Below are 14784 nucleotides of genomic sequence, written 5' to 3' on the forward strand. Positions count from 1 at the left end.
AGTGTCGAGGTAGGGGCGTCTTAAATTAGGTCCCAGTAACCAATTCTCCTGTCTCAACAACAAGATGGCATCAAAGGTATCTTTACTGGGAGAAAAAACAGAAAGTGGGAAACTGATCATCCAGAGTTCAGTCCTCGGACCTCTTCTCTTTCTCATTCATACTTACTACCTGGATAACCTGATCCAGTCCCCTGGCTTCAAATACCACCTATAAACCGAGAATCTCCAGATTTAGAGAGTTTGCCTGTGTCCCCCACTGGTCACGCATCCCACTGCCTACTTAGTAACTGTCTGAAAGTCTACCAGGAGTGCCTCCTCTCTGCCCATCTGGCCCTCCTTCAGGGCTTCTTGTCTCAGTAAATGGCCATTCTATCCTCTGCCTTCCCTTGCAACCCACATTAGCAAATCAGCAAATCCTGCCATATCTACCTTCACGATATACCCAGAATTTAACCCCTTTGTACCACCTACACTCCTATGACCTGTTTAAATCACCACCATCTCTTACATGCATTACTGCAATATCTTGACAGGACTCTCTGTTTCCACTTCTTACCCACCCCCTCTCTTTTTTCGCGGAAAATCACAAGAGTGTACAAGAGGAGTTAATAGTATAAAAGCCCCAACGAGCCCATCATCCTCCTCCACTTCTAAGACCCTTGCTCCTCTGCAAGCATTCTCCACATGGCAAGCAGAGTGATCCATTTAAAACTTCGGGGCACCTGGGTGGCTCAGTCAGTTAAGTGTCCAACTTCAGCTCAGGTCATGATCTCGCAGTTTATGAGTTCAAGCCCCATGTCAGGCTCCGTGCTGACAGTGCAGAGCCGGCTTGGATTCTCCCTCTCCTTCTCTCTCTGCCCCTCCCTGACTCGAGCTTTTTTTTTTTTTTTTTTTTTTTCTCTCTCTCTCTCTCTCACATAAACTTAAAAAAATTAAAATAAATAAAATTTAAATTAGGGCATGCTGCTCTGCCATTCACACTCACCAAAGGCTTCCCATCTCCATCGGGTAAAAGCCGGTCCTGACTCAGAACTAAATGGTCTTATGCACCCTGGCCTCCTGTGAACTCTCTGCCCTCATCTCTTGGTTTTGTTCCCTGTGATGATTTTGCTGCAGCTGCACCGGCCCAATCATTGACCCTAAACATGGTAAGCCTGGCCCTGCCTCAACACAGAGGCACTGGGTGTGCCCCTGCCATAGGCTCCTGGGCCCCCCATCTTGTCCCCTGCCTGTAGGTCTCTCCTAAGAGCTCTCTTCCAGCTCATTCACTCTGGTTTTCTCTCCATATCGTTATCTGATATATATACACAGGTATTCACTGTCTGTCTCCCCATCACCCACCCCTAGAACGTCAGCTCTGTGAAAGCAGGGCCCCTGTCAGTTTTATTCCCCACTCCATCTCCTCGACTCCTAGAGCAATGCTTGCTACCTAACAAGCACCCAATAAATTAAGTGCTGGATGAATAAATGAGCCCAGATGATGCTACAAAATGTATAGATTACTTTTAGTTTCTCAAAACCAGGGTTTTTAAGCAATAAATGGTTAAGAGCTATTCTAAAGCTATCTTTACAGGCTGTCACCCATAACCTGGGTTAGTGACAGTCATAGGAAGCATCTGGGGAAGACGTGAGCGTTGCATGTATAGCTCATTTATTATAAGCCGGAATCCACATGTGCTTTCTCGTGATCTCCGTGTGTCATGTAACCCATTCCCTTCATCAGCACGTAGGTCTTGACCGATTACTAAGCGAAGCGCTATGCTCACACGTGAAGAGAATACCTCAGTACGTAAGGCAGGCCCTTTTCTCTAAGAAACTAGAAAAGGAACACGTGTTAGATAAGGAGGCTGGGATGCCCGTGAGTTGTGGCATATATCCAAGTCCTGAGCACAGTGCCCAGCACGTGGCAGGCAGTCCTGACTACTGGCTCCTTGCTTTCCCCTTAGAAATTGTTGATGCCACTGAACCCCTACCATAATCCTGAAAGTCAGACAAGGTGGTTACCAATAGTGTGTGAGAGGTCACACGATTAGGCAGTATGGCCAGGACTGGAAACGTGACCTAACTTCAAAGGCAGCTCACTTTCCCCACCACGGTTCAGCTTTTGGCCATGAGGATCACACAGGGGTAGAAACACGGGCTCTGGCATCAGCCCCCAAGAATCTGAAAGGCATCTTTACCAGTCACTGTGTAACTGTAGCCCAGGAAAGAAATGGTGCCCACCTCACACGAGAGGATTAGGATTTCGGTTACCCAAAGGTGCTACTTCTCCAGCTCAAGAACAGAAAACTTTCCTCCTTGCTTACTGTCAAAGAAGAGGTTCTTCTTGCTGCACAACTTCAGTCTTCTTCATGTTCGTGCCCTCAAGAGAAAACTTAATATTTGAGTAGTGGACATGGCTCACCTACTGAGCAAAATTCAAAACTATTCCATTCCCAGCATTCCCTTCAAATATGGGCAAACATTTCCTGTAAGCTGTAGTTTCTAGAAAACCAAACATCCTTTGTTGTAACTATTAGCCAAAGGCTGAGCAGTCCTTATGCCCAGACTGAAACCTCCCCTAAGGTTTTCTATTATGCAACATAAAACAGCAATCAGGGGCACCCTGGTGGCTCAGGCGGTTAAGCGTCCGACTCTTGATTTCAGCTCAGGTCATGATCTCATGGTTCATGAAATCAAGCCCCATGTCCAGCTCCACAGAGACAGTGTAGAGCCTGCTTGGGATTCTCTCTCTCCCCCTCTCTCTCTGCCTCTCCCCTGTTTTTGCATGCTCTCTCCCTCGAAAAAAAATAATAAACTTAAAAAAAAAAAAAAACCTCTATTTAAAAAAAAAACATAGCAATCATATTAATACAGAGTTAGAGAATATCTTAAGTGATGCTTGGCCAAGTGATTTCCTTTGGTCACTGAAACATGAGTGGAAGTGGATTTCAGAGCCACCAAGCAGACCCACTGGTATTTCTCATCCATCCACCACCAGCAATGTCCCAGACAGAGCTGCTCCTTTAACTGGAATCCTGAAATTAGGAAGATGCTTAGAGCAGAGACACAGCTGACCAGAAGCTGAAAGCTCACAAAAAACATGAAATAACCCTTTATTATTCTACATCACTGAGATACATTTGTTTATCCGGCATAACCTGACATAAGTTGACTTATATGAGAAACAAGTTCTTCTATCCCTCTGTTCTTACTTCTTACTGGACTCTGAGCTAGTCATAAAATTATCAGGAGGAATCACCCTCCCACAAATGAGACGTTCTGATGTCACGCCGTTCTAGGTTTACTTATTCCTCTACTTTTTCTTACTCGTGTAAAACATACACGAGCAGAACTAACATTAACAAAGGAGAAACATTAGTGTGCGTGAGGCACCCCGGGAGCAGGGCATCTAGGTTTTCAAAAGCTGAAAGAGAGGGCAGCAGTGGGCGGGGAAGAACACAACTCACGGCTGGCCTAGAAAGCTCACAGGTAAGTCACAGAATAAAAAGCTGTAGAAAATATCAGCCAAAAGCTAAGCAGTATGACACAGTCCGACTTCTCCCCTCCACCAAACTACATATGGCTCTTCAATCAAGTTTGACAAATATTTTTCTAAGGGGCAAAACTGCCTGCCTCGCCAGAGTTCTACCAGCACTTGTGGCTACACTCCTCTAAGCAAAGGGACATGCCATACCTATTTATCTGCTTGCTGGCACTCAAAAACTCCTCTCCCCAATTTAGTAAGTTCAGCGGTAACACAAAAATATAGGGAACCTGATCCACACAAACACACATTGCTGTAAATTTCTCTCCAAAACAAGTTTATAAGCTAAGATTATACCTAATCACGACAAGTAGGACTTTATCCAACCAGTCTCAAACACACACCAGGCCCTCCCCCATTCCCTCCAGAACGAGTCTGCTTCAAACAACAATAAAGGCCCCAAGGAACAAAGTACCTTCTTTGCACAAGGATATATCCCAGGTCCTATAGGACATAGAGAAGATAAAACAAGGACCTTATACTTACAGAAGTGAGTAGAAAAAAAAATGTAAATGCATAAAAGTTAAAAGTTAATAATATTAAGAAATGATAGAAAAGAAAAAAAAAAAAAGACAAAACAGTAACAACATGAAATATCTTGGGAAAATGTGGCAAAGAGGGCCGGAACTATATAGCCTCTAGCTAAATTCCACAATGTCAAAATGTGTCCTTGTCACAAGAAGATGGGATTAATGGACAGTGGACATGACCTTAAACAAGGAACATCCAAAGACTCTGTGTCCCTTCCATAAAGGTACCTTCCATAAAGGTAAGCTACATAGGGGCACCTGGGTGGCTCAGTTGGTTAAGTGTTCAACTTCGGTTCAGGCCATGATCTCACAGTTCATGGGTTTGGGCTCACATCAGGCTCTGTGCTAACAGCTCAGAGCCTGGAGCCTACTTGGGTTTCTGTGTCTCCCTTTCTCTCTGCCTCTCCCCAACTTGCTCTCTCTCTCTCTCTCTCTCTCTCTCTCAAAAATGAATAAACATTTTAAAAAATTAAAAAAAAAAAAAAAAAAAAAAAAAAAGATAAGCAAGGGATCCACACTGAGGGAGAAGAGTATATTCAAATGTCCTGCTTGGGTGTTCTTTAGAAAACCAGGCTGCACACTTACCCTTTTGTTATGCATGGCTCCATAAACAAATTGGAGGAAATTTGCTTCTCTGTATTCCTTAGTAAGAGGTAGAAAAATGGGCTATAGAAAGTCATCATGGGCGAACAATTTTATCCCAGCAAAGATACTAATAAATATTGGGCCATATCATCTGCCTTACCCACCTATCCTGCACTGAACACTCATTCATTTATTCCCCACAAAGGAATGGCTGAAGACGAATCCACTCCTGTGTGCACACCACATCATGTCAGTCCAAAACGTTTAGATTCCTACAACCTCCCACCTTTGGGATTCTTCAGTACAGCATCTTCTAACTGATGACCCATAATAAAATTCATGCAACTGCCTCTCCAATTAAAACTTTAAAAATGTGTTGCAAAAAGCTTCCATGTGAAAAATTTTAATGAAAGAGGTTTAAAAAAAACAACAACAACATACTTTGGATTCTCTGACTCCAAACTTCTAGTCCTCAAAATACTTCTTATTCTTATCAATATGCTTATACTTACAGAGATTCATCTCGAACCAGCCTTCTATCTCAAAAACTTACAGCTGGCAATTTACCAAATTCAAGAACTTCCTTTTATACAATAAATGCCTGACCATCTTTATCAATTCTGTTCATGTGCAAAGTCTATGAAACTAGTCTACTTTAAAAAGTAAGTTACAAAGTCATTCTCAAGGAGGACAATTGTGCTGGCAGAAGAAATTAACCAGTGATGAAATCTGACTTGGGCAAATTATTTGCTATAAAGGCAAAGCTGGCTGACTTGTGAAGACTCTACTTTAAATACCAGCTACTCATCAAAAAGAAAAATATCAACTTACCAACAACTGATGCACCTCTTTCTGCAAACGCCAGGGCATAGGCTCGGCCCAGTCCTAATGAAAAATAAAATAATCAGAAAGTCGACCAAATGTTGGCATCATTTTTTTGGTCCACTCAAATCAACCCCTATTTCAAAGTAACTGGTGAGGAATTAATTATATTACAGTGGTAGTGTCTTCATTGGTACTCTCAACATCTATTTTACCTTCTTCAACCTATCGAGGTCTGAAAGCTTAAAACTATATTTTCTATCTATTCTGCCTACCATTTCCTACCCCTCTACATAGCTGCTAGGCTGGCTCAATGTGGGCACCACCATTACATGTATTTGCCTACCTGGAAGGTGGAAAGGAGGCAAAAGTTACCTTACTGTGACTTCTGGCTATTGCTGTTGGTTAAGAGGCTGATTTCTTGAAGTTTCCTAGATATTAAGAAATAGTGAGTGGGGAACCTGGGTGGCTCAATCAGTTGAGCGTCTGACTTTTGATTTCAGCTCAGGTCATGATCTCAGGGTTTATAAGACCAAGCCCTGTGTTGGGCTATGCGCTGACAGCACAGAGGCTGCTTGGAATTCTCTCTCTCCCCCTCTCTCTCTGCCCCTCCTCTGCTCACTCTCTCGCTTTCAAAATAAATAAATAAAAGAAAAAGAAAGAAGGAAGGAAGGAAGGGAGGGAGGGAGGGAGGGAGGGAGGGAGGGAGGAGAGGAAGGAAGGAAGGAAGGAAGGAAGGAAGGAAGGAAGAAAGAAAGAAAGAAAGAAAGAAAGAAAGAAAGAAAGAAAGAAAGAAAGAAAGAAAGAAAGAAAGAAAGAAAAGGAAAGAAAAAGAAGAGAAGAGAAAACAAGGGAACAGTGGTTATAGGGGCAACTTCTTGATCTAGCTCCCTAATCTCTGGACAGCACCTTCCATTCTCTAGATCCTTGATATCCAGGGCTGTTTGGGCTGCAGCAGTTCCAGAAGCAGCCGCAGGGGTAGTAGCTCCCCTAATGAACCACTTCCATATGGTTCCACAAGTCAATGCAAGAGGAAGTGCCTAAGACCCAGTGCCTGTGTTAAATCCTTTCCTGCTCCAAATATCTAGAGATTTCTATATCCTGCACTGAACCCTGATTACATAATCACCAAACACAAAAAATATTTAATTCTGACTCAAAGGTATGAGGTGTAAATTTGTTATCTGAAAATGTATATACACTTAGGAGTTTTCTGGGAAACACAAGTGTGTGACTAGCAACCAAGGGAGGAATGCTTGCAGGGCGCCTGGGTGGCTCAGTCGGTTGAGTGTCCAGCTTCAGCTCAGGTTGTGATCTCATGGTCCATGGGTTTAAGCCCCACAGCTTGGAGCCTGGAGTCTGCTTGAGATTCTGTGTCTCCTTCTCTCTCTGCCTCTCAAAAGTAAGTAAACTCATGCTGTCTCTCTCACTCTCTCAGAAATTAGTAGACATTTAAAGAGAGGAATGCTTGCTTTTGTATTGTTTAAATTGTTTTAGCATGTATACATTTTTTATTTAAATTGATGGGCAAATGTGATTAGTAGCTTAAATTTAATTTAAATGGATAAAGAAGTATACAAAGAAGAAAGAACCCAAAAGATAGTTTTCCAAAACTGAAAGATATCACCAAATAATTTATTTTACAAGTTAATTCACCATTTTTTTTTTTTTTTTTTTTTTTTTTAGAGAGAGAGAGAGAGCAGGAAGAGAGGGAGAGAGAGAAAAAAAATGAACTCCAAGCAGGCTCCATGCTCAGTGCAGAGCCTGACTCAGGGCTTGATCCCACAACTCTGGGATCATGACGTGAGCCAAAATCAAGAGTGGGACACTCAACCAACTGATCCGCCCAGGCGCCTCTTTTTCAGAAATTTTTTTAGAAGTTAATCCACTTTGAATGGATAAGAGAGACCTCAGCCAATACAAGAACTCAAGTCTTCTCATATTTTATCCAAGCAAGGCTGAAACACTTGTTCTAAACATGGTGTTTAAAGAAATCACATGCTCATGACCAGAATGCAAAATTAATGGTAACACAGTAGAAAATCATCAGATGAAAGGAACAGGGTAGGTCTCTCGGAGAGAGAGTGACCTAATCAGAAAATTACCTCAACTTAAAATCAAGATACACAGTCCTCTCAAAAGACTGTAAGTGATGTACTTTTATCACAAACGCCCATATAAACTGTACACAAATCTGCACACAAAGTAAAAAATGACAGCCTCCTTTTTCCTCCAATACCACTAGCCCATAGCAGACTGGTAAGGGTCCTTCCAGATTCTAGCATGTGTGCTTAGGTAAACATTATTTAACTACTTCATGTCCATTAGTCTGCCTCCCCACTTAAACTAGAAGGCTCTTGATGGCTGAGATTGAATATGTCACTCTTTTGCATTTCCCACAACTTGGCTTTAAGGGCCAAGGGCACAAAAAGTTAAATCCAAGAGCCTCCATTTTGTCTTAATCTCTTAAATCCTGTCTTAAATCTCCCCCACACCTAAATACACTGCCAATCACCCCCTCCCCTCCATTTCTTTTTTTCTCTCTTTTTTTTTTTTTTTTTGACCTTAATTTCTTTAGCATTGTTAAATCTCAGTTGATTCTTAACTCAAACTGCTGGTTCAGTTTCTCTTCGATGGCTTACACTCCTCTCTACTCTAACAATGGAGCCCCTGAGAATAGCTTCCTAGACTCTTTCACTCTGTAGCTTTATCAGTCTAAGGAATTCAGATGACTTCCAAATCTCTCCTCTGACTTCAGGATCTCCACCTACTCACACTCTTCTCACTATCTCCAGATCCAACATTTGCTAATCTCATAACCATCTCGAATTCAAAATGGCCTGACTCCCTTCTTTCCCGGCCCAAATCCTCCACTCTCAACAGTTACATCCCCAATAACCATTTCAGTCAGCTAATAAACAGCTGTTATACCCTGTTATTCCCCTGTTGTACTACCAATCATGACAAAAGTGTTTACATAAAGCCTGGACAATTCTAAACCTCTCCTATCAGGTTATTTCACGTAACAGATCTCCCATTCTGTTGCTCCTGAAATACATTAAACTAATCTATATTTCAAGCTACACAACAACACTTTAATAATGCAGATATATTTCTCTTTAGCTGCAGAACATGAGTGGATTGAAGTCAGACTAATTCCCACACAGGCCCAGTAGGCATTCATGGACACCCTCTCCAGAGATGTTCAGCACTACCTCAGTTCAATGGGTTTGGATCTCTAAATAAGAACCCCAAGACTCAAGGACAATGGTCTCTGTGCCAGGACTGGAATTTGATCCCTATCTCCCTTCCCCAATGATGATCTGGAACAGTCTCTACTTCACCACAAAACTCCCTCATATCGGCAACAGCTAATGATTGTATCATAATCCAGGCAATGGAAAGTCTGCACAGATCTTTAAGACACAAACCAGTTTGTAAACAGGAGGTACTAAGTCCTTAATTGTCGAGTCACAACTCTAATGATTCACAAAATCAATTTCGTAGGTTTTGCAATCTGCATGTACTTAGTGAAAGAGAATAGAAAATTTTAGAGTGCACTTCATTTACTATGTACCATGTCAGGAACGTGCTTCAAATATAAATGATGTACCTGTGTACTGAATCTTGGTGCAAAATGCATTTCATACTGTGAATCACTCACTGTCAAAAGAGGCTTAAAACAGTGAGTGCATCACTTAATTATTTCCATCAAAAGCAAAGTGTAAACCAAATGTTTTCCTAAGGACATACGATCATTTTAGAATGAATATAGCGAGGAATACAAACTTGGCCACCAATTAATACTAAAAGCACTTTCCAAAAGGCAGCATTAGAATCCATTCTATCAATGGAGATATAAAGATACAAATGGACCAACTGGAATAATTCCACTGCTGTGACTGTTAATACACAATTTAAATTAATTACACATTAGGTCTATTTTAGATATAAGGTACCACCAAAGGGGATTCAAAGGCACTGAAGGTCAAGATCCCTACATGTGGTGGTTACAGAGGGGAAACACTGTAAAATCACACTGCCAAGCACCGGTATGGGTATGAGTGGTTTTAGTTTTTTCTCCTTCAAGAATGGGGTTATTTCACATAACAAATCTCCATTTTGTTTCTCCCGAAATACAGGAAGATCTGGTCTACTTCAGAAATGTCTCTGCCCACCAGTTTGTCCCCACTCCACTCCCACACTAACGCCTGCCTGACTACTGTAGGCATTTGAGGCTTGATAAGCATACCAACTTAAACTTCAACAAGAAGACTCTTATCAGATAACTTCTTTAAAGAGGAACTTCTCAAGATGCCCAAATCAACCGACAGATGAAAAGAAACACTGCATGGTTGACTTTTCAAAGGCAAGGGGCTGACATCTCTACTCCTCTGCTGGGGGTGGGTGCGGCGGAAGGTTCCTGCCGAGAACGACTTTCCTACAACCTTTAAAAGACTTGACGACAGGCCTGAGTCACAAGAAGGGTCGCGATCGAGCGTCATTAGCAACTTTTACCCAGTCCTGCAAGCCGTAGTCCAGCCCGGCCTCCGTCTTGCAAGACCCAAGGCCTTGGGAAGCGGCCACAAGGAAGGTGAGGCGGGAAGCGGGCTACACGGGACTGTGTGACGAGGTGTTGATGGCTCCCCACTCTGTGCTGGCCAGGCCCACCTCTCCCTGCTCGGCAGAGTCGACGACCCAAGAACAGCTGTTACCCGTCCTCCCTCCCGGCCCACCGGGTCCAGTGGGTCTCCACAAATCGCCTACTCCCGCCGCCCCACCGCTGCCCGCAGCCCCGACGCCAGGAATGCAGCTATGGCTGCGCGGGTATCCTGGGACGAAAAGGGGGTCTTCAGGGTGCAACAGCTAGACCGGCGTCCGCCCTCCGGCTTTCGCGTGCTCACCTCCCCCCGCGCCGGTGACCAGTACCACCCGCCCGTCGAATCGCAGCGGCGAGGCCATGAGTCCTGCCTGCGACACACAAACAAGCCGAAATGCCGCAGCTCACACTGAGAGACCGAAAGGAGAGCGGGGGACGCGGAGGCGGGATGGGAGTGACCTGCGGGTTTTAGGGAAGGACGCCGTAGTTTTCCAAGTGCGCCCGCGCGAGAATCCCTTGGAACTCTGGGAAATGTAGTCCGGCGTGCTTCACGTGGCGGCAAGAGCCAGTTCAGGCGGTTTGGCTTGAAAGGGCCACTTTTGCTGCTGGAAGTAGTGGGACCTCCTAGGACCTGTGCAGTAAAATGGCTCACACGACACCAGGCTTACCTCCATGCTCTTGTCGTTTTGTCATTCACTCAAAACTGTTTTCTGGACTTTGGCCCTAGCCTTAAATAGCTTTAAGACATAGCCTCTAAGAAAGGCACCTTTACCAATGGGTAAAGATTTCTTACAATGTAATACTTGAACCTCATGCATGAAAATCATCCAAGAACTGTCAAAAACGGACAGTCCTAGACCCTGACAGTGAACTCCCAAAGAAGAAACTCAGGGGACAAAAACAAAAACAAACTTTTAACAAGTGCTCCTAAATGACCTTCGCTTTTGTATATTAAGAAAGGTCATATGGGGGTGTCAGGTTTGCTCAGTTGGTAAAGTGTCGGACTTCAGCTCAAGTCAAGATCTGGACGTTTGTGAGTTTCAGCCCCGCATCAGACTCACTGCTCACTGCAGAGCCTGCTTCAGACCCTGTCTCCCACTCTCTCTGCTCCTCCCCCACTTGCGCTGTCACAAAAATAAAACATGAAAGAAAAGAAAAGAAAAGAAAAGAAAAGAAAAGAAAAGAAAAGAAAAGAAAAGAAAAAGAGGGCACAGTGGATGGGGTGGTGACTTCGCCCCAGGTCATGATTCCTGGTTCGTGGGTTCCAGTCCCGCTGTCGGGCTTTGTGCTGACAGCTCAGAGCCTGGAGCCTGCTTGGGATTCTGTTTCTCCCTCTCTCTCTGCCCCTCCCCCACTCACACTCTGTGTGTGTGTGTGTGTGTGTGTGTGTGTGTGTGTGTGTGTATGTGTCTCAAAAATAAATAAACGTTAAAAAAATTTTAAAGAGAAAGGTCATATGGTGTGATTCATTCATTTATCACTGATTCAATACTTACAGGCGGTAGACACAAGTTTACAGATGAACAATCAGGTCCTCCAGAGGTGTTCAACGTTACTAAAGGTAAGCGTTTCATAACCCTACAGCATGATAAAACACATGACAAATCTGTACAGGTCTGCAACTAGTGCCAAAATAAACGGCCCCTATCCTTAGGGTGAAAGGGGAAATTTCCAAAGGAGATGATGCACAAAGACCCTTAGAAGTGAGCTCTACAAACAACGAGTGTTACAGGCAATGGAAACACTAGCTAGATGCGGGGGAGGGAGGATGTAAAGCCGCAGAAATAGCCAGTCGGTCAGATCATGTTTAGATGTTTTAACTTATTGCAAATGGTTTTAAGCAGGATTACTCCAGACTACACATTAACATCGTGGAAAGCTCACTCTGCCTCATTATTGACGATTGGTTGGAAGTGAACAAGGTGAGCAGAAACCTACTGGGAAAAATCTTGGAGATTCAAAGTAAGACAGAGGAAATGTTGGAGAGGGAAAATCTGGAGATATTTCTGGAAATGGGGTCAGCTCTTTGTGATTAGTTGACTGTGAATGTGAGGAACGATTGAACCCCGGTATTTCTGGCTTGAGAATCTAGGTTATGGTGGGCCATTCTTCAAAATAAGGAATAGTGAGAGAAGAGCAGCTTTTGAAGGGAACACGGCTTCGATTTAGGGCAAACTGCATTTGGGAAGGGAAGCGAAGCTACAGCTGGAGTTGTCTACAGACAGCTGTGATTCTAGAGCACTGAGAGTTTTTGGTATCCTTGAACTCAAGCCTAAAGCTCCAGAGAGCAGTCCTTTCTTTCACAGAAAACTAAACCAGCACCCTGCTGTCTTAGTCATTTGTCCACATCTGCCTTATGACGTTTGAACCCTGAATTCTGCTGCTCATTGAAACCCAGAAAGGACAGCCCAGAGCGCGCTGGACCCAAAGACAAGAGGGCTAGGGTGTTAAGAATTCTTTCCCCGCACTTCTGGCGGAAACTTGCCCCGCCCAGGCATCGCCTCCAACCAATGGGAACGCGCCGCCTAGAAGGCGGGGCTCACCTCTCAGTTCCGGGCCTGCGCAGCTGCCACCCTCTGCTCCGCCCAAAGGCTCCTCGGTTCAGGCCAATGGCAAACTTCTTTGCTTATTGGTCATGAAGAACGCCTGGAGGCCTCAACCGCAGGCATTTCGAAGGCAAGCTCTGCTCACCCTGTAAGTGAGCCGGGGGCAAGGCCAAATGGGAATCCCAGGTTCAAGAGTAACCCTGTGTGACAACTCAGCAAACATTGGTCTCCAGGTCCCTACTTCCTACCCACGAAGGATGGAATTTCAGCGACTGATAAAGCCTCAAGCTAGAACCCACCGGGAAGCACTGGCCCATTCGCCAGACTCCCCTGGTTTAAGATGTTGCAATAGCTGGACATCTGTTTTTATATAGTGTTGTAATCTCTGTTGCTTAATCCAGTAACCCCGTTCTTCTGTTGGAAGGGGGGGAAAAAAAAGACTGCGTTCATTATTCCTACTTACAGAAATGTAAGCACAAAATGAACCCAGGTGACTTACTCTGAAGTGCTTTCAGCCAAAGGCCTACAACAGGAGCCAAAAGTACAGATTTCTCAGCCATTGCTGGGGAGCCAGTCCTCCATGTCCCAGACTCACAACTGGGCACTGGTTGTCCCAGACCAGGGCCAACAGGCATGACCAAGCACCAACTAGTCTTCAATGATTGCCCAATAAATATGCTTTGAATATGAATGAGAGGCGGCACAGATTTACGACCTAGAGTCTTGGAAGTTAATACACTACCAGAGCACTGCTATCTGTGTGTAAGTTATTCTCTAGTGTTCTTAGGTTACCCTCACATCCTCATTCTTGTGGGAGGGGAGGCAAAAAAGGACACTTGAACTTGCCAGTTAAAGGAAACTCCATCTGTTTGAGGGTGAATGCTATCTTTCAGGATTTCACCCTCCTTCTGGCCCAAATGTCACCTTAACAGAGAGGAAAGGTTTGGCAGAAGCGGAGCCATGCTGGCCTCTTTTTTTCCTTCTAGCTACTGATAAAGTGCATGGGCTTAGATAGTCCTAGAATCTGCTCTGCATTCTTTGTCACTCTCTGAACTGTTTTAGCAACTTCTGTGTAAGTCTAGACCCATAAACGTATGTAGGCAAATAAAAAAATTACTCAAATACAATTTTAAGATAAATCAGAAATATGTATGTATGTATCTATCTCTTCCATACCAGCCAGGAGCCAAAAGAGACAGGAGTAGGACCTAATGCTTGCTCATCCCATACACTAACAAGACCATTGCCATGCTGCTGCAGTTACCCTCTGATAATTCAAGGTCACTTGCATGGCAGTGACTTCTCAGAGTCAAAATTATCCTTTTCATTGTCTCATTTCTTCAAACTCAGGTCCCAGGGAGGGAACAAGGAGTGCTGCATCCCTGAAGAACCCAAGCCAACCACACCCCCTATCAGCTACCTTCCTAATCTTTCTCCATCCTCTTCCCAATGAGAATTCTATTTAATCTTTCCTGCTGGTCAAAACTCCTCCTAAGTTTGTCCTCTTTGCTCCCATTTTATGGATGTCTCTTTTCTAAGGGGTTACTCTTCTAAGAGAGATGCTAATACGCTTTATGGCTTAGTCCCAACAGTATATGGTGAACTGGGAGAGCATAAAAGGATATGATAGTGCAGTGAAAGATATTCTTTTTACTGCCAGACTGAACCCACTTCCTATTGTTGGAGAATACCTTCAACAACAATGAACAAAAGGATATATCTAGCCCCTCTTTCCTATGGCCCCACTTAATATGGATCTCCCAAAGAAGGAGGGATGGCTGATCCTACTGCATAGCCAAGGACACATATGTTTTGAACCACATTTACCACGGTGAGGATATCATGCTCTAAAGGCAGTAATCAAGCACCATTTCCCTTTCACTTCCTACACCTACACAGTGGACTTTCTTCTGCTTCCTCTCATTTCCGTGCAAATCAGCAAGCCAGGCAAGACTGCTTCTCAGCTGGTATGAGGCTCAGCCATCTCCTTCCTGCCCTTTCTTTCCCAATATGACAGCTTGATCTAGATGATCACTTGAGTCATAGAGTGGCCAGCCTAGGCCTGCTTGGCATTGGGCATTAGGACAAACATACATTTTTTTGTAATCTGTTTCTTTTTGTTTCTCCTGTGGGCTTCCTTTTTCTAACCCTGCACTTGCAGAGCTTGGAATGTGA

The 14784-nt window shown here is 44.0% G+C and overlaps 1 protein-coding gene across 2 annotated transcripts in view; it reads right to left on the bottom strand.

Moving 5' to 3' along the window:
- Positions 1–13158, bottom strand: part of HSD17B4 (hydroxysteroid 17-beta dehydrogenase 4) — an 88160-nt gene extending 75002 nt beyond the window's left edge. The window contains exons 1-2 of one of the 2 annotated variants that reach the window (XM_058738272.1): positions 13109–13158; positions 5473–5526 (exon numbers count right to left, since the gene is read on the bottom strand). Coding sequence is in view for 1 of the 2 variants with exons in the window: in XM_058738279.1 (XP_058594262.1) it covers positions 5473–5526; positions 10368–10425 (112 nt within the window). In the remaining variant the exon portion in view is untranslated. Of the gene's footprint in view, positions 1–5472; positions 5527–10367; positions 10532–13108 lie in introns of those variants that run through there. The other variant, XM_058738279.1, reaches the window with a different exon arrangement.
- Between the last annotated feature and the right edge of the window lie 1626 nt (positions 13159–14784).

Source organism: Neofelis nebulosa, chromosome 1 (genome assembly GCF_028018385.1).
Source record: "Neofelis nebulosa isolate mNeoNeb1 chromosome 1, mNeoNeb1.pri, whole genome shotgun sequence".
In the NCBI taxonomy this organism is placed as follows: Eukaryota; Metazoa; Chordata; class Mammalia; order Carnivora; family Felidae; genus Neofelis; species Neofelis nebulosa.